At 38.4% G+C, this 20,533-nt stretch overlaps 1 protein-coding gene across 2 annotated transcripts in view; it reads right to left on the reverse strand.

The window, feature by feature from the left end:
• Positions 1-1,324: 1,324 nt before the first annotated feature.
• UGGT1 (UDP-glucose glycoprotein glucosyltransferase 1) overlaps positions 1,325-20,533 on the reverse strand; it is a 41,564-nt gene continuing 22,355 nt past the window's right edge. For both annotated transcript variants that reach the window (XM_086754312.1, XM_010115903.2), the window contains 19 exons: positions 19,929-20,135; positions 19,162-19,293; positions 18,076-18,206; positions 15,652-15,747; positions 15,244-15,346; positions 14,686-14,765; positions 14,008-14,197; positions 11,286-11,444; positions 9,413-9,498; positions 8,999-9,083; positions 7,987-8,075; positions 7,406-7,510; positions 6,714-6,798; positions 5,726-5,908; positions 4,541-4,701; positions 3,954-4,068; positions 3,175-3,291; positions 2,658-2,817; positions 1,325-2,259 (listed from right to left, as the gene is read on the reverse strand). In XM_086754312.1, the coding sequence (XP_086610438.1) occupies positions 2,234-2,259; positions 2,658-2,817; positions 3,175-3,291; positions 3,954-4,068; positions 4,541-4,701; positions 5,726-5,908; positions 6,714-6,798; positions 7,406-7,510; positions 7,987-8,075; positions 8,999-9,083; positions 9,413-9,498; positions 11,286-11,444; positions 14,008-14,197; positions 14,686-14,765; positions 15,244-15,346; positions 15,652-15,747; positions 18,076-18,206; positions 19,162-19,293; positions 19,929-20,135 (2,310 nt within the window). In that variant the 3' untranslated portion in view covers positions 1,325-2,233. The remainder of the gene's footprint in view (positions 2,260-2,657; positions 2,818-3,174; positions 3,292-3,953; positions 4,069-4,540; positions 4,702-5,725; positions 5,909-6,713; positions 6,799-7,405; positions 7,511-7,986; positions 8,076-8,998; positions 9,084-9,412; positions 9,499-11,285; positions 11,445-14,007; positions 14,198-14,685; positions 14,766-15,243; positions 15,347-15,651; positions 15,748-18,075; positions 18,207-19,161; positions 19,294-19,928; positions 20,136-20,533) is intronic.

The raw sequence follows: 20,533 nt of genomic DNA on the forward strand, positions 1-20,533 counted from the left end.
CATGCATTAACTGTTAGCATGGAGAAGCATAATTAAAATTTCTGTAACTGGCACTTAAAAGTATTTTATCCATATTTCTCCTCTCCAAACAAGGCATTGTAAATATTGTGCTCAATGTAAGAGGTTATTCATTCTCTCTTCTGGTTTCTAATAATATTTGAAAAAAAATGAAGCCAACTATAAGCCTAGATAGGAGAGGGTCTTCTTTCACAGAAAACTTGCCCTTTTCTTGTCCTGAGGGCTTGGGCAGATTCTTTCTCCACCCACACACCAGCCATCCTCAGTGATTCTCTGCTGTCTCAGTCCATCCCTGGCTGAAGCTGTGGTGTATAGCTGCTGACCCTCTGCCAGTCCCTGTACTCCAAAGAGGCATAAGTAGTGGTTTGTAGCTGAACACAAAAAAAAGGGTAATCTTACATGTGTAGTAGTACCTGTTGTTTAAAATACACTAATAAACATAGTATGCACTTACTGTAATTGGTTGGCAGGCACACTAGTGTGGTTGTGGGTTTTTTTTTTTTTAGACTAGAAAAAAAACCTAATATAAATTTACTTATCCTTAACTGGAACAGTTTTGATGGGAAGCATAAGCCACTTGTAATTTACAGAGCATCAGGAGGCTTTCTGACTTCAAAAACCCACAAAGTGGAAAACACCTAAGCTGATAACTCATACTCTGTAAGTGTGTGGATGGATAGCCAGCCCCCATGTGTGCATAGCTACTGCTCTGGAGAGGGGGAAAATGTAAACTGTCCTTTTCATTACCTTTCTAGAATTACCCACTTTTGATACCTACCAGAAGTGTATGTTGCTGTGTTACTCCAAAACAGTGAGAATGTACAATACAGTAATCCTAGAAGAATATCTTAAATCAGGATTATCTTTAGTATGAAGCTCTTACTTACCTGTATAAAACCCCTGGAGGCAGCAATTATGCCAGTTTGTATTTCTAAAGAAGCAGTGCATAGGGAACTGTATTTTACTACTAGAAATACTACTTCAGTTCTTATATTTTAACTCTTCAACTTCTCAGTGTTCTAGAGAGCAGATACTAATCCTACAGAATGAAGGAAACAGTTTGAGGATTTTTTTTTAATTGGTATGTTCAGAACACAGAACTATGGCAGTATCATCTTTAAAATTATTATGTAAATATTAATTTCAAAACTAGCCCAGGATAATTAATCCTAGCAGGAAAATGTTTTCTTGTCTGTGCAGAGAATGAAAACAAATGTAGGTAAAATACTCAAACCCCAAAAAATCAAATTAGGACTAATGTGTACAAGCAAGAAGGATGATCAAAGGACTGAGTGGGAACTACAGCTTAAGACCTAAGAACTCCAAAGTTTTTATTGGTGTGACAACATCTCTGGTTTAAGAGAAAAAAAAAAGGTAATGAAGTTTACAGGATGAAGAACTTCCAGGCTTCCACAGTTTTTTTTTTTTTTCAGCAACAAAAAACATTCATGTATCAGTGAACCACAGCAATAGTAAGGCCCTACCTGTTTTGCAGACTGATTTAAACTTTGAGCTGGAAGGAAGGAGGGCACGTTGATGTCTAATTCCAATGTTCTGCTCACTTCATAAACTTAGGCATTTGTATTTGGATGGGCTTTTAAGTCAGATTGTAGTAGCTTTACATTAAGCCAAATATTCAAAAGTTGGGCAATAAATGAAGACAGGAAATAGAAAATCTCAGTAATGCTGGATTTGTTACAAAAATCAAGGGCATATTAAACAAATCTGAGAAGCATTTCCAGCCACTTGAAAATCTGCAGATAAAACAGTATCCAAAATTCAAGGCATGATTCTGATATTATCTTCAGCAGTTGAGATCAGGACTTATGTTCTAGCAAACAGCTCAATGGGCCTGTGATTTCCAGGCTCTCAAGTTAGATGAGGCTCACAGGATCTTCATCAGTGGTGAAGGTAGCAACAGCTGCAGGAGTAGGCTCTGGCTTCCCAGTGGATGTTGAAGTTTTGTTTCTGAAATGCTGAATTCCATCATGGGCTCTTTCATCTCCACCACAGGTGCAAAAAACCAGTAATGCTACTTCCAGCAATCCAGATTCTATTTCATATGCAGAAATTAACCCAAAGGCAAGTAATAAAAATGCATACATAATCCCATTCAATTATTCAGCAGTTTTGCAGACATACCAGAAAAAAAAAAACTAGCTTTCAATATAAAAATTGTCTATGAAACAGTCTAACTTGAATTTTTCTCCATGGATCATAATTCCACATGTGCTGCTGGATCTGTAGAAGAGGAGAAAAAAAATGAGCACTCTATTCCCAGCTGCCTCAATTAGCAGATTGGTTTGTAAATTATTATATAAACCTCAAAGACTTGTCCTTTGCAAAGCTATCTGTGGCTGAAGAACAATTCCTACCCATTGTGTATAGGGGCACTTCAGTTAAGGGTTAAGATAAGGCCAAGCTCCCAGAATTGCAGGAACATGGAGGGTCTTTAACAGAACTTGAAGAAGTGTGCACTACAGCTCTCTTTTCTTTAAGCTTAAAAACCAGGTTAAGTTACACCAGCCTCACTCAGCAAGGCCTTTGCCTTTCTGTCCCATGAAAATACACAGATTAACCCCAGTCCAAACAGACACAAGGAAAGTCACAAAAGTAGGGGAAATAGTCAGGAAGAGTACCATGCATGTGTTGTCCTGGCATCTTAGCTGGTGTTCCCATTTCTTTTTCTTTCTGGAAGAGACTGTGGAGCAGTTTGATTTCTTGATCATAGTCCTGCCATTCTGGAACTATACGCATTGCTGCTTGCAACTTGGGCTCTTTGGTCATTGGGTTATTACACTGCAAACAAAACAGATGAACTGCTCAAATGTGTGGAAAAGGTTTATTTACTGAATAGATATATGCTTCCCCCTGGTGGAATTAATCTGTTGGTGGTGAATATCACATGCCTGTATTTCAGCTACAGTACAGTGTAAAGTCTCTTTCCAAATTCAGAATAATACCACTGTTCCAGGTATGAGAAATACAGAAGCTAAAAGGAAAAAAACTGAACTGCTGGAAACATTTAAATAACAATACAGAATGAGGTGCGCAGATCTGAGTAGGGAAGTGTTGTGGTTTTGGACAGGAAGTCTCTAAAATTGGTCACTATGATTTTATTGTTACATAAGAATGAGGGAGCCATAATGCACTTACCAGATCAATGGTTTTTGCTCTCTTCTTTGAGGCATCATCACACCATGTTTCACACCACAGCCACTCCTGTGGGAGTGACTTAATTGGCACCTGGTGGATCATGTTGTTAGGCAAATCCTGTTGTGAGGAATAAGAGTTAGCAGCAGTTTCTATAGAGTACAGGGTGGGAGGACCAACACCCCAGTCAGATAGTATTGAGAAGTTTAACTTTTGTAGAGGTTTTTTTTTTTCCAGTGCAAATAAAGTGATGCATCAACCCTTCATTGCATTCCAAAGTCCTTTGGAAAAAAACCCTACATATTACAACTGTTAATCTTATTTTGCTGAAAATTAGTTATTTTAGCAAACAGTATTAGAACAGTAATGTGAATCCAGTATAAAACCTGTACTGGATGAGTTTGAAGACTATTCTTGAGATTAAAACCATTGTGTCATTTTTCCCATCCACCACGGCACAAGCCTTCTTTCCATGTTATAAAGTCGGGGACAGTACAGCACTCAGAGCTGGATAGCTCAAGAAACAAGTACCCAGTTGTGTTATGTCTTTGTCTTGTAGTATACTGGAGAATTCAGCAGTTGTAAAACATTTAAGGGGAAGGTGGTGTTTCCACTCACCAGTTGTAGTTGATGCTATCACTAGCTGCCTCATTTGAAGGCAGGGCATAATGAGACTGGCACTGGCATCTGGCTACGATTGAAGTTTGGCCAGGAAAGGAGGGCTCCCAACATGACATCATATCCCCATAAAACAACACAAAACAAACACAGTAAAAACACACCTGATCAAGGTTGGACAGACTGTTAGGATCCTGACTAAGACCCTGATATTGTCCTCTGAGTCGATCTCCAGCTGCTATCTTTCGGAACTTCTTCAGATCCACAACATACAGAGCACTACATGGAGATGATGCAATTAGTAATGACATTTGACTGATGGGTAACTTACTGCAGCCCCTGTAGACCCCAAGATATTATGCAAAACCAATCTGTTGGTGGCAGTATATCACTTTATCTAATATAAGGCAGGAAAGCAGTTCTCACAAGGTCATGGCACAAACCAAAAAAAAGTCAAATTCTCAGCTTTGCTGTCATGCAGTCCCTCCAATATTTGTTATTAACAAATGAAGATGTCTGGTTAGTTAACACTTCTGTTCTTCATCTGTAAAAGTTCTAGCATGCTGAAAGTAACTTCAGTGTCCCTAGTGCTTCAAATGGACCATAGGCAATGAAACCTTAAAGACGCAACAGTAAGCAGAAAGTGGTCCACTGCCGCATTGTATACCTCAGCTAGTTTTCTCCTAATTCTAAGTAGTAGCAAAAGCTTTCCCCTTCTATTTTGAAAAAACAAAAATGAATTCTTCAGTACCTGATATGATATTTTCTTCCAGCCAAATGGCTCGCCCAGTATCCTGATTTCCAGAACCTGTAGCCATCCATTTCTCTTCGACTGTCACAGAACGGAGTATATCCATAAGGAGCACCATCTAGATTGAAATCTCGTAATTCCTTTAGATCTGTGCGCACAATCTGAAGGGAAAGGACATTTTATTTTTATTTGTAGAAGCCTGCAATGGGTTATTTTGAAATGCTGGTCAGGATTTAATTCAAACTGAGCAAACAGTTAAAGGAAGATTTACCTGTTACATTTTGCACTCTTTTGCATTATGTATATGTAGTACAAAAATACAGCACAAAAGGTGGTGTCTCCTCTGCCCTTAAAGCTGGAGCAACTAAAATAGAGCTTAAAATAATCTGATAGGGGTTGGTTTGACAGCTGAAGTGTCAAATTGTTGCTTAATGAGCAGCAAGAATTCTCCCTATAAATGAACTCTACTGTGATCCTTTGTATCCTTTTGCAAATCCTTCAGGGTGAAGGCTTTTTAATGTCTTTTTGACACTGTACATATGCCAAAACGTTTAACGCATTTTATACTTATGTGTTGATAATCTGTACTTCTCAGTTTCATATATGTTTTTGAAGCAGTATTTTTGGCAGTTCTCACTGCCCACGTATCCTGTACTTTCAAACCATTCAGGCAGTAAGCACATACAAAGCCTTAGAGACACCGTTTGCTTTGCAGCAGGACACTGCTTCATGCACAAGGGATTTGCCTTCCCACTCCTCTGAAAGCCACTCAGATCTGGCCAAGTTAAAAGCAGGGGGGTGGGAGCAGGAGGGTGTTTGGTGACTTAGGAAAATACCATATGTGGTAAGTGATCTGTGGGCTGGGAGAACAGACAGAACTGGAAAAATGGAAGGGTGAAATAAGAACCTCTGGCAAACCAGCTGGAATCTCAGTGAGTGAACAAGGAACCAGACAAAAGTAAAAGGCAGGCCAACAAAACCAGTCTTTGTGGGAACAGGCAGAAAAAACAGCACTCACTGAAGTGTGCGGTAGTTACAGAATCAACCTTCAGGCATGCCTGTAAAGGGCTCAAACTTGCAATCTTTCCAATAATACAGAAATTGTACTCAAGAACAAACTATTCTTAGGAAAAAAAAAAAAAAAAGAAAAAGGAAAATATCAAGTAATTCAAATCTCTGTGTTACCTGATCAGCATCCACAAACAGGATTTTATCAACAGCTAATGGGAAGAGCACATCTAGAAAAAGGATCTTGTAACCCCAGATGATACGCTGTTTCTCTGTTTGCTGATGAAGCCAGCGTGGCCATTTATACTGGACAAGCTCATACTGGAAATTATACTTCTCTGCCATGTATGGGATGAACTCCTGCAGAGGGAAGGGGGGGGGGGAAACAAATCTCATCTCATTTCTTTGTTCCTCTATAGGAAAAATAAAAGTGCATTACAAGAGACAGACTTAATTCAGTCTTGTAAGAAAGCATAGAACATTACAAAATGAAATACCACAAAAAATAACTACAGTTTAATTGTTACGTCAAACAAAGGCATAACCCCAAACTGAACAATCAGTACAAATTGTAAAGCCAGTTATGATAAGTCAACTAAATATTTTGGCATTTTTCCCCACACAATTACTTATGAGCCATTTTATAGTGATCCACAGATCAGTTTAAAAGACTGTATTACTCAAATTGTTAAATTTTGCTGAAGAGAGAATTATTATTTAGGGCTGTACAAATCAGTGTAAATGGGAATAATAAAATGAGAGAAAAGAACTGGCAGAAGTTTTTTTACTTGCGCCACTTGGCCCACTGTCCAATCAGTTGACGTTCTCATCTGTGAGGCTTCCTCTGACACTGGGAGAGTACAGGTTTAGCCAAGGGATGCTGGTACAGCGCAGCCATTAGGAAGGGACGGGGGAAATGTATTGCTGCACCACCCCAAGAGGTGACTGAAAAGAGCAGAGTCACAGCACAGTCCATGGTTGCAGCAATAGGGACACTACCAATTATTTCCCCTTGAGTTCATGCTGAACAGGTAAGACTCTCTGAGAAATCAGACAGGTGACTGTACATATGTTTATAGAGTAGTATGCTGCACAAGGTTTTAGGTTTTTAACGTTATTTTTTACTTTTCCCCACGACAGAATAAATTTCTAATTAGTAACAAACCTTGAATGTAGGTGATAAGTAGTTCTTCAGAAACCAGAACTTTAAAGGAGTCTTAGTATGTTTCAGCACAGATAACATCATTATGCTATCAAAAGAAAAAAAAAAATAAACCATTTACTGGAACAACTGCCACCCACTAGAGATCAGCTGTGTAACAGATTACAAACTGCTGGTTTATATTATTAGAGTAACTGCAGTTATGTGCCAGGTAACTGATCTTCACGCATGAAGAAAAAGTTCATAGCTTCAGCCTATTGCAAATTGCTTACTTTCAGATTTTCTGGGCAGCTAGTAATTTTGTGGCTACGTACTTTAACAAATCAGAAAACATACAACCTGCTGGTTTTCACAGTCCTTTGAGAACAGAAGTTCAGATTCTTTTCCAAAGCAACTATGACTTATTCTATAACTTCTTAACAATACCTTTGTATTTGGTTATATTTTAGTGAGAAAACTCTATGTCAGCAACATACCATCTATGAAACCAAGTCGATTTTAAACGTATCAATGTTACACAGACAAAAGTTCCTGTGTAATACAGTACATGTAAAACCTAGAGGACTTCTGAGCTATTGAAAAACACTTTTTTAAATTATTGCATTTTATATTCTTGCAGATTCTAACCTTTTTCCTTGTGGAAAGCAGGGCACCTCTACCATTTGAGATCCCCAGATTATAAATTCTGAACTAACCGTAGGAATCTTTCATATAGGTGTCCTGAAGCCACAGAGAATATATTTAGTACATCGTCTTTATCCTGTTTCACATCTTCATTCTTTTGTCCTCCTGTGAACCCCCTGAAATGATAAATTTGTTGATAGGAAGGACAAGATAGTAAGGCCCAGTTATACAGGAAAAAGTGCCACACATCATAAATTGCTACAGTGTTGGTCTAATACAGTACAACGGTGGGGTTTGGCATCATCGTGATGCCACACTGGTCAGGTATCCTCCACAAGGCAGAGTGCTGCAGATACAAACATGGAAGACCCAATAGGCTTCTATATGAACACCCACTCAATTGAAAGATTGCTGGCTGAGATGCAGCTCCTGGAAATGAACATTTTCAGGCTTCCAGGTAATACTGGGGGTAAGGGAAAGGAAGCAGGTGCAAAGCAGTATCCCAGTTCTCTAGAAACAGAGGGGTCCTATGGAGGATAACTCTGCATTCAAGGAGTCTTAATAGATGGCTATGGAATATCAGACCTAACTGTATCATCAAGTAGTTTTCCAGTTTCAAGAGATGTGCATATTATTATTGAATTAGTTTTACCATTTGAGAGATTCCCAAAATCCAGATTCATTCTCACTGGTACCATCACTTAGCAGATCTTCATTCATCATATCTAGTTTTTTCTGAACCTGTAAAGCATAACATTGCTTTAGGGAGTGGAAGCACATATTAGGCTAACAGCTATAGAGTGTTATTTTGACACTGGCTCTGTTTGTACCCATTTGAATTATGTCCAGTCAGCTGACAGGCTACTAAAGCTGTCTGGAGAAACAGCTCAGTAGTGAACTGACATTTTCAGAACAGATCTCAGCTGTTTTCAGACACTAAAGGCATGTTAATCTAGACAGTTAAAATGCTTTGCTAAGAGGTGTTTAGTGACTATCCTTGATAATGGAGACTGGTAGAGAAAAAAAACCCTTGAACAAGCTAACCAGACCACCCCTCCCCCCAAAAAAAAACCCCCAACACACCAGCTCCACCACTTTTTGTTTCTAAGAGGTATAACTGGACAATGAGACTCCAAAGCAGATACACAGATAAGGCAGCAAATCAGGAGAAGTTCCCAGAACTACTCTAGCACAAGTCAATCTTGTGAGGAAGTGTGAACTGGATGTGTTATAACCACCACTTATCTATCAGTTGTCCTCCTTAAACTTTTCAGCTATGTCCTTATCTGATGGGCAGCCCTAAGAATCAACAGATTACTAATTCAATGGATACACTGAATGTTTATTACTAAATATATGTAGGATATGCAAAACTGACTTATTTCTGAGGTCATAAGCACAACTGAGTCAATAAAATGTAAGCATAATGGTTTCTCATGGGCATACAAAAAGAAAAGCAGTTACATATTATTCTCTCTTGTGTCAGAAAAAAAAAAACAAAACCAAGTCTACAGATACTGCTCTCCATTATAGATACTGTGGTGTGGACTTTGTGCAAACTGCCTCAAATGTTTGCTTGTAGGAAAGGATCATCAGGCCTTAATCAAAGGCTCTTCCTCACTGTTGGTCAGTCTTTAAGAGCAACTCTAGGTTTTTTAACTCACCTTCACTTTAATAATTTTGCTCTTGAAGTTGTTGAGAACAACAATAACTTCACTAGCTTCAGGTGGAGAGTCTGTGCCATCATGGCTGAAAATACAGTCAAATACTGACCTTTACTACAAAGCAGAAATACATTCTTTATTTCTCCTACACATTTTTCTACATGATATTAAGCCTTAGCACTGTAAAACAGGTTTGAGACACGCGACAAAGTAACAAATATGTGTATTTGAACACACATTTACTGGATTTTTTTTAATGAATTAATTTCATCTCACATAACTTATGTTCAGTATGACACGTCACTTGCTGTTCAGTTCACTACGCTTTGGCAAGGGATTCACACATATGACAATATCTGCCTAGTTCAAAGGTTTCACAAGAAAAAGATTAAAGTATTTCTTATACTGTCCTACCTGTAGATTCTGTAGATATCCTCAGATCTGCCTTTTCTCAGTCTTAGAGTCCATGCACCAGGATTGGCTTTTAACTGGAAGTAACCCTGTAAAGTGAAAAGAGTATTTGTCAGTTTCCAGAAAATACAAATATGGAAAAATAAGTTAAGTCATATATTTTGACCCACTGTTTGATATCTCAAAATAGTTACTTGTAAGCTAGCTGATAACATAACCTTAAGGCCTTAAATCCCAAACAGAAAAAACCCCTAGAAGTTCCAATCAAAATAATTGTTTTTTCCATAAGAGGCAGGAGTATGAAATGGTCTAGCATTGTTTGCCAGATGAGAGAAAGTCTTCTGAATGTCCTGATGGTAACAGTGCAATCCCAAAGTTTTTTTCTGTAAAAGCTTGCCTTCATGAAGGAGTGAGTGAATTGCAAAACACTAGTTGCTAACTACACAGCAGCACACAGAAGGTGTACCTACAAAACAAAATCTGAATCAAATTTGAAGCTCTACAAACTAGTATTTCATCTGCAGCAGGAAATAGTAATGTAATTTATGTTAGAAGACCTCTCCTTTACAGAACATGAAAAAGTACAGTGTGAAATTCAAATATTGTATACAAATGCTACTGAAGTTTCAGGTTCCAGATCTGATTATTTTCTTTTGTAATTTAGATTATTACACTTACAGAAGATATAAACATTTGTAGTGATGCTTCAGTGTCCTGTCCAGTTTTGTACTGTCACCTCAAATGCATGCAATTCCCTATGTGAACCAGTCTGTTTATAAAAGGAAAAAAGCACAGGGTGTGTTCCTGGCCTCTTCGTACCCCTTCCCAGTATAGACACTGAGCTGAGGAAGAGGATTCCCAGATACGGCATTCTATACACTGTGGTACATACACTTTGGTTTAACTAATTGGAAAAAAAAAAAAAAAAAGACACCTCCAAGCCATTAAGCTTTACTCCCTCACATACACACACACAATGTGATCACACACATAAGGGTCATCTTCCTTTCTACAATAAGTATTACATCATTATAGGGTATACTTTGGCTAAGAAAAAGCACAAAGAAATAGAAAATGAGTGCAAGAATGTTAAAATAACTATTTAACATCGGTGAACATTTTCCCTTGCTTTTTCTTTAATACATTTAAAGATTCCCAAAAAACCACAATAGGCAATTTATTCCAGTTCTTCACTAACATTACATGTTAAGAAAATATTCCAGTGGCTAACTTCCCTTGCCGCACTTTCAGTCCATTACCTCTCTCATTGCCCAGCGTGGACACTGAAAACAGACTGATCCCCTATGCAGCAACCTTATAAAGGCAGTTGCAGGGAACAATCATATGCTTGGATTTGTGTTACCTTTTCTCAACTAAACTAAGCTGTTCCCATTCTTTCATACTTCCTTTGTTTTCTAGAGTGTCCATTATTCCTGCTGACTCTCTGCATTTGTTCCGTACATCTCCTGAAGAAATGGGTCCCAAAACCAGACAACTGTCCACCTGAGGCTTACAGTACCTAAGTGGATGGTCTAAGGAATACTCTGTCCAGAAAAACAGACCTGTCTGACCTTCCCTAGAAAGAGGCTGCTTAAGATTATTGACGTAATTTTAAGATATTCCAGAAGACACTTCTCAGAAAGCTGAAGGAAAGGAGTACATCTTGAAAAAGATAAGAGACCAATAAATACACTGCAAGGCTTCAGACATCAGTGTTAGGAATGATGCGGTTCTGATATATTTGCAAGCAACTGTGGAGTCCAAGTAACACCACATATCCATAGCCCACATACTCAAAAATACTCAATGATTTAAGCAAGTGATTGTGCTGACTATAGGACCAGTAATTTGTTGCCAGTTTCAATCAAATGCTTACCAAGTTGGCCATAACAATGGTATCAACGATGACAGGACTGGTTGAAGTTCCCAGTGTAAACTGGAGTCCCCGAGGTGGCTGTCCAGTAGTAATATCATAGCAGTGTCCTTCCAGAAGCAGATACTCCAATTCATATTCTGCAGCTACAACGCTATCCACCTGTAAGAAGATACTGCTGAACTCAGCACTAGCTCTAAAGAGCAAATTTTTAGTGATTCAGTCAATCTCTAAAAAAGCCATACTTAATTAAACAACACTTACTTTATTAAACAAATACCCAGAAAGCCTCAAAGAGCTCAGCTCCTTTGAGTAATGAACTTAACACACACATTGTCAAGAGTGTCCTTTACCAAAAAGACTGGAATCCCAACAGGTAAGATGCTAGGATAGGAAAAGGGAAGGACTGTTGCTGTATTTTACAGTTTGTTTGGGTTTTTTTTTTTTAAACATTCCCTGGATAATGTAGTCAAATAAGTGATTGGTCTGGCATCTCATAAAAAGTATATTATGGGCTCCAGAACTTTGAATGTAAGTCTGTTTAAAGCTAGTCTCATCTAATATTTATCATCGCAAATTGCTCTGCATTACTCTTACAGTGTGCTACAGTACTGTCAAGATGACCAACTCCTTTTTTCTACACCAAAAGTGCCAAGAAAATAAAAGGAAAAAAAAAGCCCTAAACACGCACAAAAAACCTTGGCTCCTTAGCAGGCTAAATTAAGATGTAGCCTGAGGACACTATGTAAGCAAAATATTAGACTAATCTCACAAAGCATCTTCTCTCATTGCACATCCAAAATGACAGTTTAATTGCTACAGCACCAACAGACTGCCTGTTAGGAACTGGAAATTGTGCACCTGCAAGAGTAAAGCTGTATTTATTTGGGGGCTCAGGATGGTATTTCGAATGCCTGAAGCATTTAAGCCCCTTCTGTCTCAGGCATTCAGTTAATCTAAGGGGGTCCACAGGAGTCAGAGGCTTGACATGTGTAGCAGTATCAGCCATTTGGTGGTTCATTTATGGCTTTACAGTTAGGTGAAGAGATTAAAAGCAATAAAAACCCAAACAAAATAAACAAACCAACCACACAACAAACACCCATTTCCTAGATTTCTGAATAACGAGTACAAGATTAGCACTATCAGACTCTTACTACTATACTGCATCATATTACCAAAAAATGTCAGAGATGAAAAAGTAAGAGGAGACTAATAATACAACGTTCAGGAAGAAAGTAACCCACGTTTGTAAGGACCACAAAGTTGTACAGACTGTTGCTTTCCAAAAGGCCTATTAGTAAAGGGTTTGACAATCTCCTTACACATGCAGCAGACTGGTTTCAGTATTGCAGGTGTTCCCTGCACAGCTGGGGCTGCTGTGGCCTGTCTTGGCAGAAAAGGCCTGGGGCTGGCTGGTTTTGGAGCCTCAACTTCCCTCTCACCTCTAGAGGTGGTTCCTCCAGGCCAGGGTTGAGGCATATCAGCGGGGATGCTTGTCCTGCCACTGCCCATGCCATACCCATTCTGCTGATAAATAGAGCTTCAGCCTCCAGGGCTGTCAACCTGGCATCTTTTGAATATGCTAGATTATACTTATACAATTACTGGTTTTAATATCTATATCTGTACTTCAAGGCCAACTAAATCATTTATTTCAAGGGAAAAGATTGTTTGGCCACCTCATTCAGCTTTTATTATTTAACATTGCACCCAGAAGTCCAAAATTTTCTACTCTGCATCACACATGGATTTTCTAACTTTTAATATATGCGGTTTTAGTGCACATCCCAGCATAGTAGTGTAGTGCATTTTGTAACTGCTTACCAGGCCACTGCTTCTAGATCTGAAAACTATTGAAGTTAACTGGTAATAGCAAGAGGTTAATAATTAGCACTTAATTATCCATTCCATTAAAGATTAGTGAGAATCATCAATTTGTACATATATTCTTCTTCCATTTTTAATCTCCTTGTTCTACTAATACTAGCCCCTTGGATTTTTCTTTCCTCCTTATTTTATCTCTATATATGTGAGGCAGCACTACCTAGATCAATATTCTTGTAGTCTAATTCCAGGCCTTTTCTAGCAGCAGTCAGCTCCTAAACCTCCGGCAACCGAGTTGATTTCCGCTGCACTGGTTTTACTGTTGTATTGATACTGCGTATCCTTTTGTGGGCCACAAGAGCGTCAGTAACAAAAGCTGGGAAAATGAACTGGTAGCTTGGTGGCTTCTCACAGCGAGGGAAAAGTAAAAGAATTTACTTACTGGAATAGGACTCAAATCTTAATTCCAAATTTCTAAAGTGAGGTTTAAAAGTAACAGTTTTATTTTCAGTTGTGACATTAGCTGTAGGGTGCTCTAATCTGAAAGAATTTTTCAGCTAATAAATTGTAGCAGTTTTTTAATGACCAAAGAGTTTCTTTGTTTCTAGCTCAGGACACTGTGAAATGTTACATTCACACACAAAGCATCTCCAGGATCTACTTCACGTCTACAGTACTTTTCTACCTGTGGTTCAGACATCCGTGAGTAACTGAGAACAGCAGTCTTACTGTCAGTAAGCTCCAGTTTACCTGCATCCCTCCTAGAAAACATTTAGGGGGTCTGCAAATGTAAAAGGTGTTGATATTCACAGTTCTATGTTTATTAGCATTTTGAAATTCTACATTTCTTTCCCATTACATTTAAATGCAGTAATAGGTACACACTGATTTCACTTACCTCCTCTAAGTAAATATTATCAAGGTCATACGGGGTTCTGACAGATTCCACCATCCAGCTCTCGGGTGTATTTAGGTTCAAAGTGAACAGTGGGGACTGGGGCATATCCAAAAACTTGGCAATTGGTCCTGGAGCAAAGTTGTTATCTGCTGTGAAAGAAATCTCGGGCTCCAAAACATAGCGATAAAAGCTGAAATTTCAGAAATAAGATGTTAGAACATATTTCTGCCAAACTACAAATATTTCACTCTTGTTGAACTTGCTGACAGCTCTAGCTTTCCCAGACCTCCACTGTCTCCAAGAAGCCCAATACAAAATTTTTATTCCCTCTTGCATACAGGAGGCTTTGTCCAAAGCAACACAGGTTGTGTTGGCCTTAGAACAGGTCAGAATTTTCATCTTGAAGGACCAACCAGAAAGCACAAGACTCAACCATTGAGATTAGTAAGTTATTTAACTTCTATAAATAAAAATGCACCCAACTTGTAAACCAGCAGAATGCTATCATGCTAACCACAAACCCCCAGATTCTCTGTGGGAAATCGTGCTGTTATATGAACACGCTCAAAGCAGTTATTGACACTTCCTATAGGACATTTAACTGTGCTTCCGTGCCTGCACATTGCAAAGGGTTTTTCCTTCTCTCTCTCTTTTTAACCCTGGCACAGTACTGCTTACCTTTTCAGTGGCATGTCAGAAAGTTTGGACTGGCAGTTCATGAACACTCTTAGGTTCATATTTATCAATTGGTTCAAAACCTAAAGTAATGAGAAAGAGATATCCCTTAAAATGCTAACTAGGAAAACTGGCCACTGTTTTTATAGACAAGCCCTCAAGAAGTCATGTTACCTGCTCATTCTCAGCCCTCCCTTCTCTTTGTTTGCTTTACCACACCCACCCTTCAATTGGTGATTTTAACAACAGTTACCTGCTGCCTCACATCGCAGGCATTCTTTTTGGGATGCAGAGACTTTCTTCAAGAACAGTCACTGCAAACTAAACCGTAAAACCAGTGAAACTAAAACCTATCTAGACAATATCTAAGAGTGATCTTTTTAGTGTGTAGTATCATGTAATTCGTTTTTCCACTAATAAATATATTGTGCAACTCAGACACACTAGTAGAAGGCCACTGGTCACCACCCAGTCAAGGAGGAGGACAAACATTCTAAAATTAAAAGACTGAGACAAGTTATTGAAATTGCCATAAAATAGATTATAACATTGTATACATACCAAAAGTAATGGAGCAAGTCTTTGAGCATCTCTGGTCACAGGATCAACAATAGCCACAACATCAAAGTAGGTCTCCCCCTCTTTTGGTCTCAGTTTAACTGCACTGAACAGAAGAAAAAGGTATCAAACATACAGATAAACATAGGAAAACCACTCTCCATCTCATTCTGAAGTCAAATTACTTCCTCAATGCTATGCGCCTTCTGAAACTAGATAGAGAAAAAACCCCATACATACATCTATGTGTACAGAGACAAAATTAATTTCTGGAATCTCACTGTGCCTTGAAAACTGTTGAGGACTTCCCTATCACCACTTGGATTTTTTTTTTTTTAAATGCAACTTAAAACCATGAAAATGTTGAAAGACAAGGAAAAGCATATTGGTCAAATACCAGCAATCCTATACCTGTATCGTTCTTCAAAAAAATGATATTCGATCCTTGCCTCTCCTTTTGGTTGAGCAGAAAGAAGGGCATCCACTTTCATTACCAAGTCACTTGCACTGAAAAGAAAAAGAAAAAAAAAGAGAGGGAGAAGGTTTACACATACTCAGAAAATGCATGTGCTTATCACATTTCTGCCAGTTAGCAGCAAAAGAGAAGACAGACTGAATTCAGATACAGAAACTAACAGTTTACTACCTCTCTACACAATCTCTGAAGAATTAAACATATTTAAGCATTAATCTGCCATTAATTTAAACAGGTTGCAGCCTTACTACTGCAAGTACCAAAACATTTAACTCTAACAAATAAAGAACAGCTGGTATTTCAGCTGTCAACCATACTACAGGCACTGCATTCCTGAACTTCACGAACCTCTCTTAGACCTGTAAACAATTTGGATCAAACCTATTGTTTCACAGCAGTCTTCCAATTTTACACTGCAACTCCACAAACTGGAAAGCAATCCTCTGTGTGGAGAAGCTTTTCAGAGAGAGGAGTCCTGTCATCAAAAGATAATTACTTCTGACAATGTCTTCCTTTTTATTATTCCCATCAATTTTCACTCTAGTATTTTAAGAATATATTTAATCTTGAAAGTTCAATGAAAATTGATTTATCCATGGTAGCTTTGCCAAGAAGCAATACTGTAACTTAAAGGTCTGTCAGCTTTTTCTGAATTAGTAAGTCTCAGATTTATAGTGACAGCTGTTTTAATTGTTCATACCAAAACCACAAGTTTGGTGAAGTCTGCCAAGTTCTACAGTGTTTTCCAATGCAGCAGATAATTTCAAAAGCTTTTGAAAACCTTTGGCAGCATTCAAATAAAAAAACGACTGCTCCATCCCAAACTAGCCTACGTTCAAACTATGCCCTGTTCCTCCATCCTATCACCTGTATTTCTCTCAATTCCTAACACAGAAATGGATGCAAAGTGTTTGGAATGCTGTTAAAGCCTGTCCTCCTAGGATTCAGAATCACACAAGATTTATGCACAAAAGACCTCATGCTTAATTTATTTGAGCAGCCTTTAACAGTCAAGCAGCATCATGGAAAAATGTAACACTAAATATGAGAGAAATTATCTTCTTAGCCATGAGCTCCAACACAGAAACACACTTCAGTTCTTTTGAACCTGAAGATTACTGTCTTTTGGTTAGCTCAATTTTTTTTTTGCAATAATTATCTAGAACTATGATTTTCATTTTCTTACCTCTGCCTCTTTTCCTGTTTTTTCTTTTTAAAAAGTTAAAAAGTTAATGTAGTACTGACAGTGAAATATATTACTAAGCTAATTTTTATATTGATAGGCAAGCAGCATTTAGCTGAACTGCAGACAGATTCAGGAAGCACACTCCAGTGTCTTATTTTCTTCCCTTCTTTCTGCTTTTAAATCAATACCATAGTAATCCTACATATGAGTTATGAAACCTTGACATATTGGAAATAAATGGTTTAAAGCAGCGTATCAGTTAAGATTTAGCTGGGGGAAAAACTCACAAAAAGTCTGAAGGCCTTAATATTAATGAAAAGTTAGGCTTCTCTCCATTTAGAGGAGCAGAAAGCATTTTCAAGTATATATGTAATAATGTGCAGCAATTTATACCACCTCGTAACACATCTGTTGGTAAAGCTGACACCAACCAGAGTCAACTAAAACTTGAATGAAACTTCAGCTAGCTCAACACAGCAATGGATTTAGCCAGCCCCTGTAGAATGCACCACCACCCTCATTCTTTATTTTTTCAGTCCACCTGCATCTCTCCCCAATCGCCCTCAATCCAAGAAACCTCTTCCTGAGCTCCTCGGCTAACACAGCAGGCTGCTGCCACCCACGCTGCGGTGATCCAGGGCCTGTGATCTCAGCGAGTACCAATACGTTTACTGTTTCACATTCACTTGAACAGTTCTATAATAAATTCCTACAGACTAGGGCACTTTCAGTTTCTTGCTGCTTGTCAGTGAGGCTCCAGCCAACACAAGTCCTCCAACTTCTGTTAGGAGGTAACAGACCAGCCATGGCAGGTTGCTACTAGCTCTAGATAACCAATCAAGAACATTGACCTCTGAGCACAGTACCATAGCGGGGGATGCCAGTACTCTCAGAACTGCCTCCTGAATCGGGGGGATGCAGTTACAGCTCCATGCCTCCAGAGATTGTGAACTACAAAAGTCACTAAAGCACTTCAAACCTAATAAAGTAATTTTAGATCTTTTTCCTTTCTCACTTGCCCCTCTGAACAGCTGAGCCTTGACCATACAAACACAAGCATGTTTGTTCATAGCACCTATTTAGAGTGTACTTGATCAGGCTCTCTCCAGGCTGGAGAAAGTAATGTTATCAAGAGTACCACCACTTTTCTGCAGGCCTCCTCATATTTACTTACAGATCTTCTTCAAATCCCAGCTGTTGAATCTGAGATTTGATTTTCTGTCCTGATGTCTTTAGTATGATGTTCTCAAGGAGATGGAAGTCATCCTGATTGAACATCTCACCATCCTCTAATGGGCCGATAATCTACAAAAAAAAAGCAGAATCAGCGTTATTATGTAAGGCTACACTGAAAAAAAAAAATTAAAATATTTATTAAATAAATACTCCAGCCCAGTCTCACTGGGTATCAACTGTTCAGGCTGATATTATTGTCAATGGCAGCAGAGTTTAAGAGACAATTCTAGCTCTTTAGAGCCAAGGGTCCCAGACTACGGCATAAAATAAATGCTTAACATTTTCACCAAGTGCTTGATTTGCAAAAATCAGGCATATTAAATTACACGATAGAATACCAGAGCAATAGAATACCAGTCCAATTCCAGTAGTCCAGCAAAACTCCAGCAAATCTCACTTCTCTCGCCTTCAGAAGCCTAAATTCTACCCAGACAATTCTTGCTATTTTGGTAACACAATAAATAGAATACCACAACTCATAACTTGAAATTTTTAACTTGTTAAAGTATACAGTGGCCACTGGGACTTAGTCTTTTTTTCCTAACTAACAATCAGATGACCAAAGAAAACTGAATGTTGTACACAGCTGGGTGTTATTATTTGCAGTGAAATACTACTGCAACATAATTTGCCCAATCTAAGTGACTATTGTAAGAAGAGCTGGTGGAAGAGATCAAGGCATCTTGATCAGGGCCTGATACAGCAGCATTTTGCCCAATGAACTGAAGCAGCACAATCATTCAAATGATTTGTCCCTTTCCACTCCTGGACTCAATTCACTGCCAACATGAAAGCAAGTCTGTTACTGAAAGACCTGAATTTGTACAAGACACCAACAGCCAACTGCACACAGTACAAAGAAGAGGTCACTGCAGGTCTGAATAAATCAAACTGGAAGCAGTCCAGAGTCTGCTGAGACCTGAAGAAGGCCGAGACTCTGTCTGATCCCTAAACTCTGCTGCTCAAGGTCAGCTTCTTTCTCACATGTGGAATATCTCTTTTATTGTCTGCTAATTGATCTCACCCTTCCATTGCTGATCACAGCCCTCTGCCCCTTCTTCAGCTTTAGAACATCTCTGCAATATATAGCATGGGAGAGAATAAAATCCACCTTGGGAGATTCAAAGGCTTCTTTGAAAATATTGATATCCATACCCTGAAAGAAAAGAAAACTTGACACTGAAATAGGAAAACTACACCTCTGCACACTTTTTTTAAAAGCACATTTCTTGTTTCTATTACAGAACATCTTTATATCTTGCTAAAATTTATCCCCAGGTCTCTGTGGTCTTAAACGTAGTTCTCGCCTGTCACTTTGAAACATTATCACAACTTATGATGTGAAGGGCCACAGCCATAGCAATTGTTGCTACTTAGACCAGCTGTTCCATTCTTCCATTCTTAAGTGATTCTTGCTCAACTTTTTAAAACCTACTTCGAAAAATGTAATTGTAAATTTTTTCTCAGCTTTTTAAAAAGAGATTACATTTTTCTCTTAAGCCCCCAAGAAACAACTGTCTCACTTAAATAGATCCCTGAATCTGCATTCCTTTTGTTTTTTCAAAGTTACATAGCTTGGATGTGTATGAGAATTTACTTTATTTTTAGATGGACACTTATATTTAGGGATATTTACCTTTCAGAATAAAAAACCAAAACCAACACCAAAAAACAACAGTGTTACTCTCCATTGTTACTGCATTTCTTGCATATAAACATACTACACTAAATAACGCATTAGAAGAACAAGTGAAGTACCCTACCTTTACAAATACCAGCAAACATGCTTACCCCAACAGCAAATTCTAAGATGTCAGCTCCCGCCTCTAGTGCCTTTGCAATTTCTTCTTTTGCCATCTTGGTGATGAAGTTCTTGGCATTATTTGACGTTTGTGTCTGTAGAGCTGCCCATATGGCTTTAGCGACAAGTGTATTCTGGCTATTTGGATCCTCACTAGGGTTATTAATCATGCTAATTCGAACGTTATTGCTGGATTTCTGTGTTTAACAAAACATGCATTAGGAAAGTTTTAAATTTCAGGTGTGTTTTAAATGAGCATATTAAGTATATTATAATAAAAATGAATATATATAGCAAAAGTTTTTTATTTCTTAACAAAAAAAACAGATTACAAGTTAGGTAAATACCAGCAGAGGGTTAAAAGGATGAATGAACTAATTCAACATCAAGTACTTAGTTTACATACAGGCAGCACTGTGACAGGAATCTTCTAGATAATACTGTGCTACATAAGAGATACAGGACCATGGCCACCGCTCAGAGGTCTGGCAAAACAGTGATTTACAAGTAAGCTCTTTTATCTTCCTGGAACAAATGAGACAGAGCAGAGAGCAATGCTCATGTTCTTCTCCAAACCAAAACACAGACTCTTCAA

Source organism: Chlamydotis macqueenii, chromosome 9 (genome assembly GCF_036417535.1).
Source record: "Chlamydotis macqueenii isolate bChlMac1 chromosome 9, bChlMac1.mat, whole genome shotgun sequence".
Lineage (NCBI taxonomy): Eukaryota > Metazoa > Chordata > Aves > Otidiformes > Otididae > Chlamydotis > Chlamydotis macqueenii.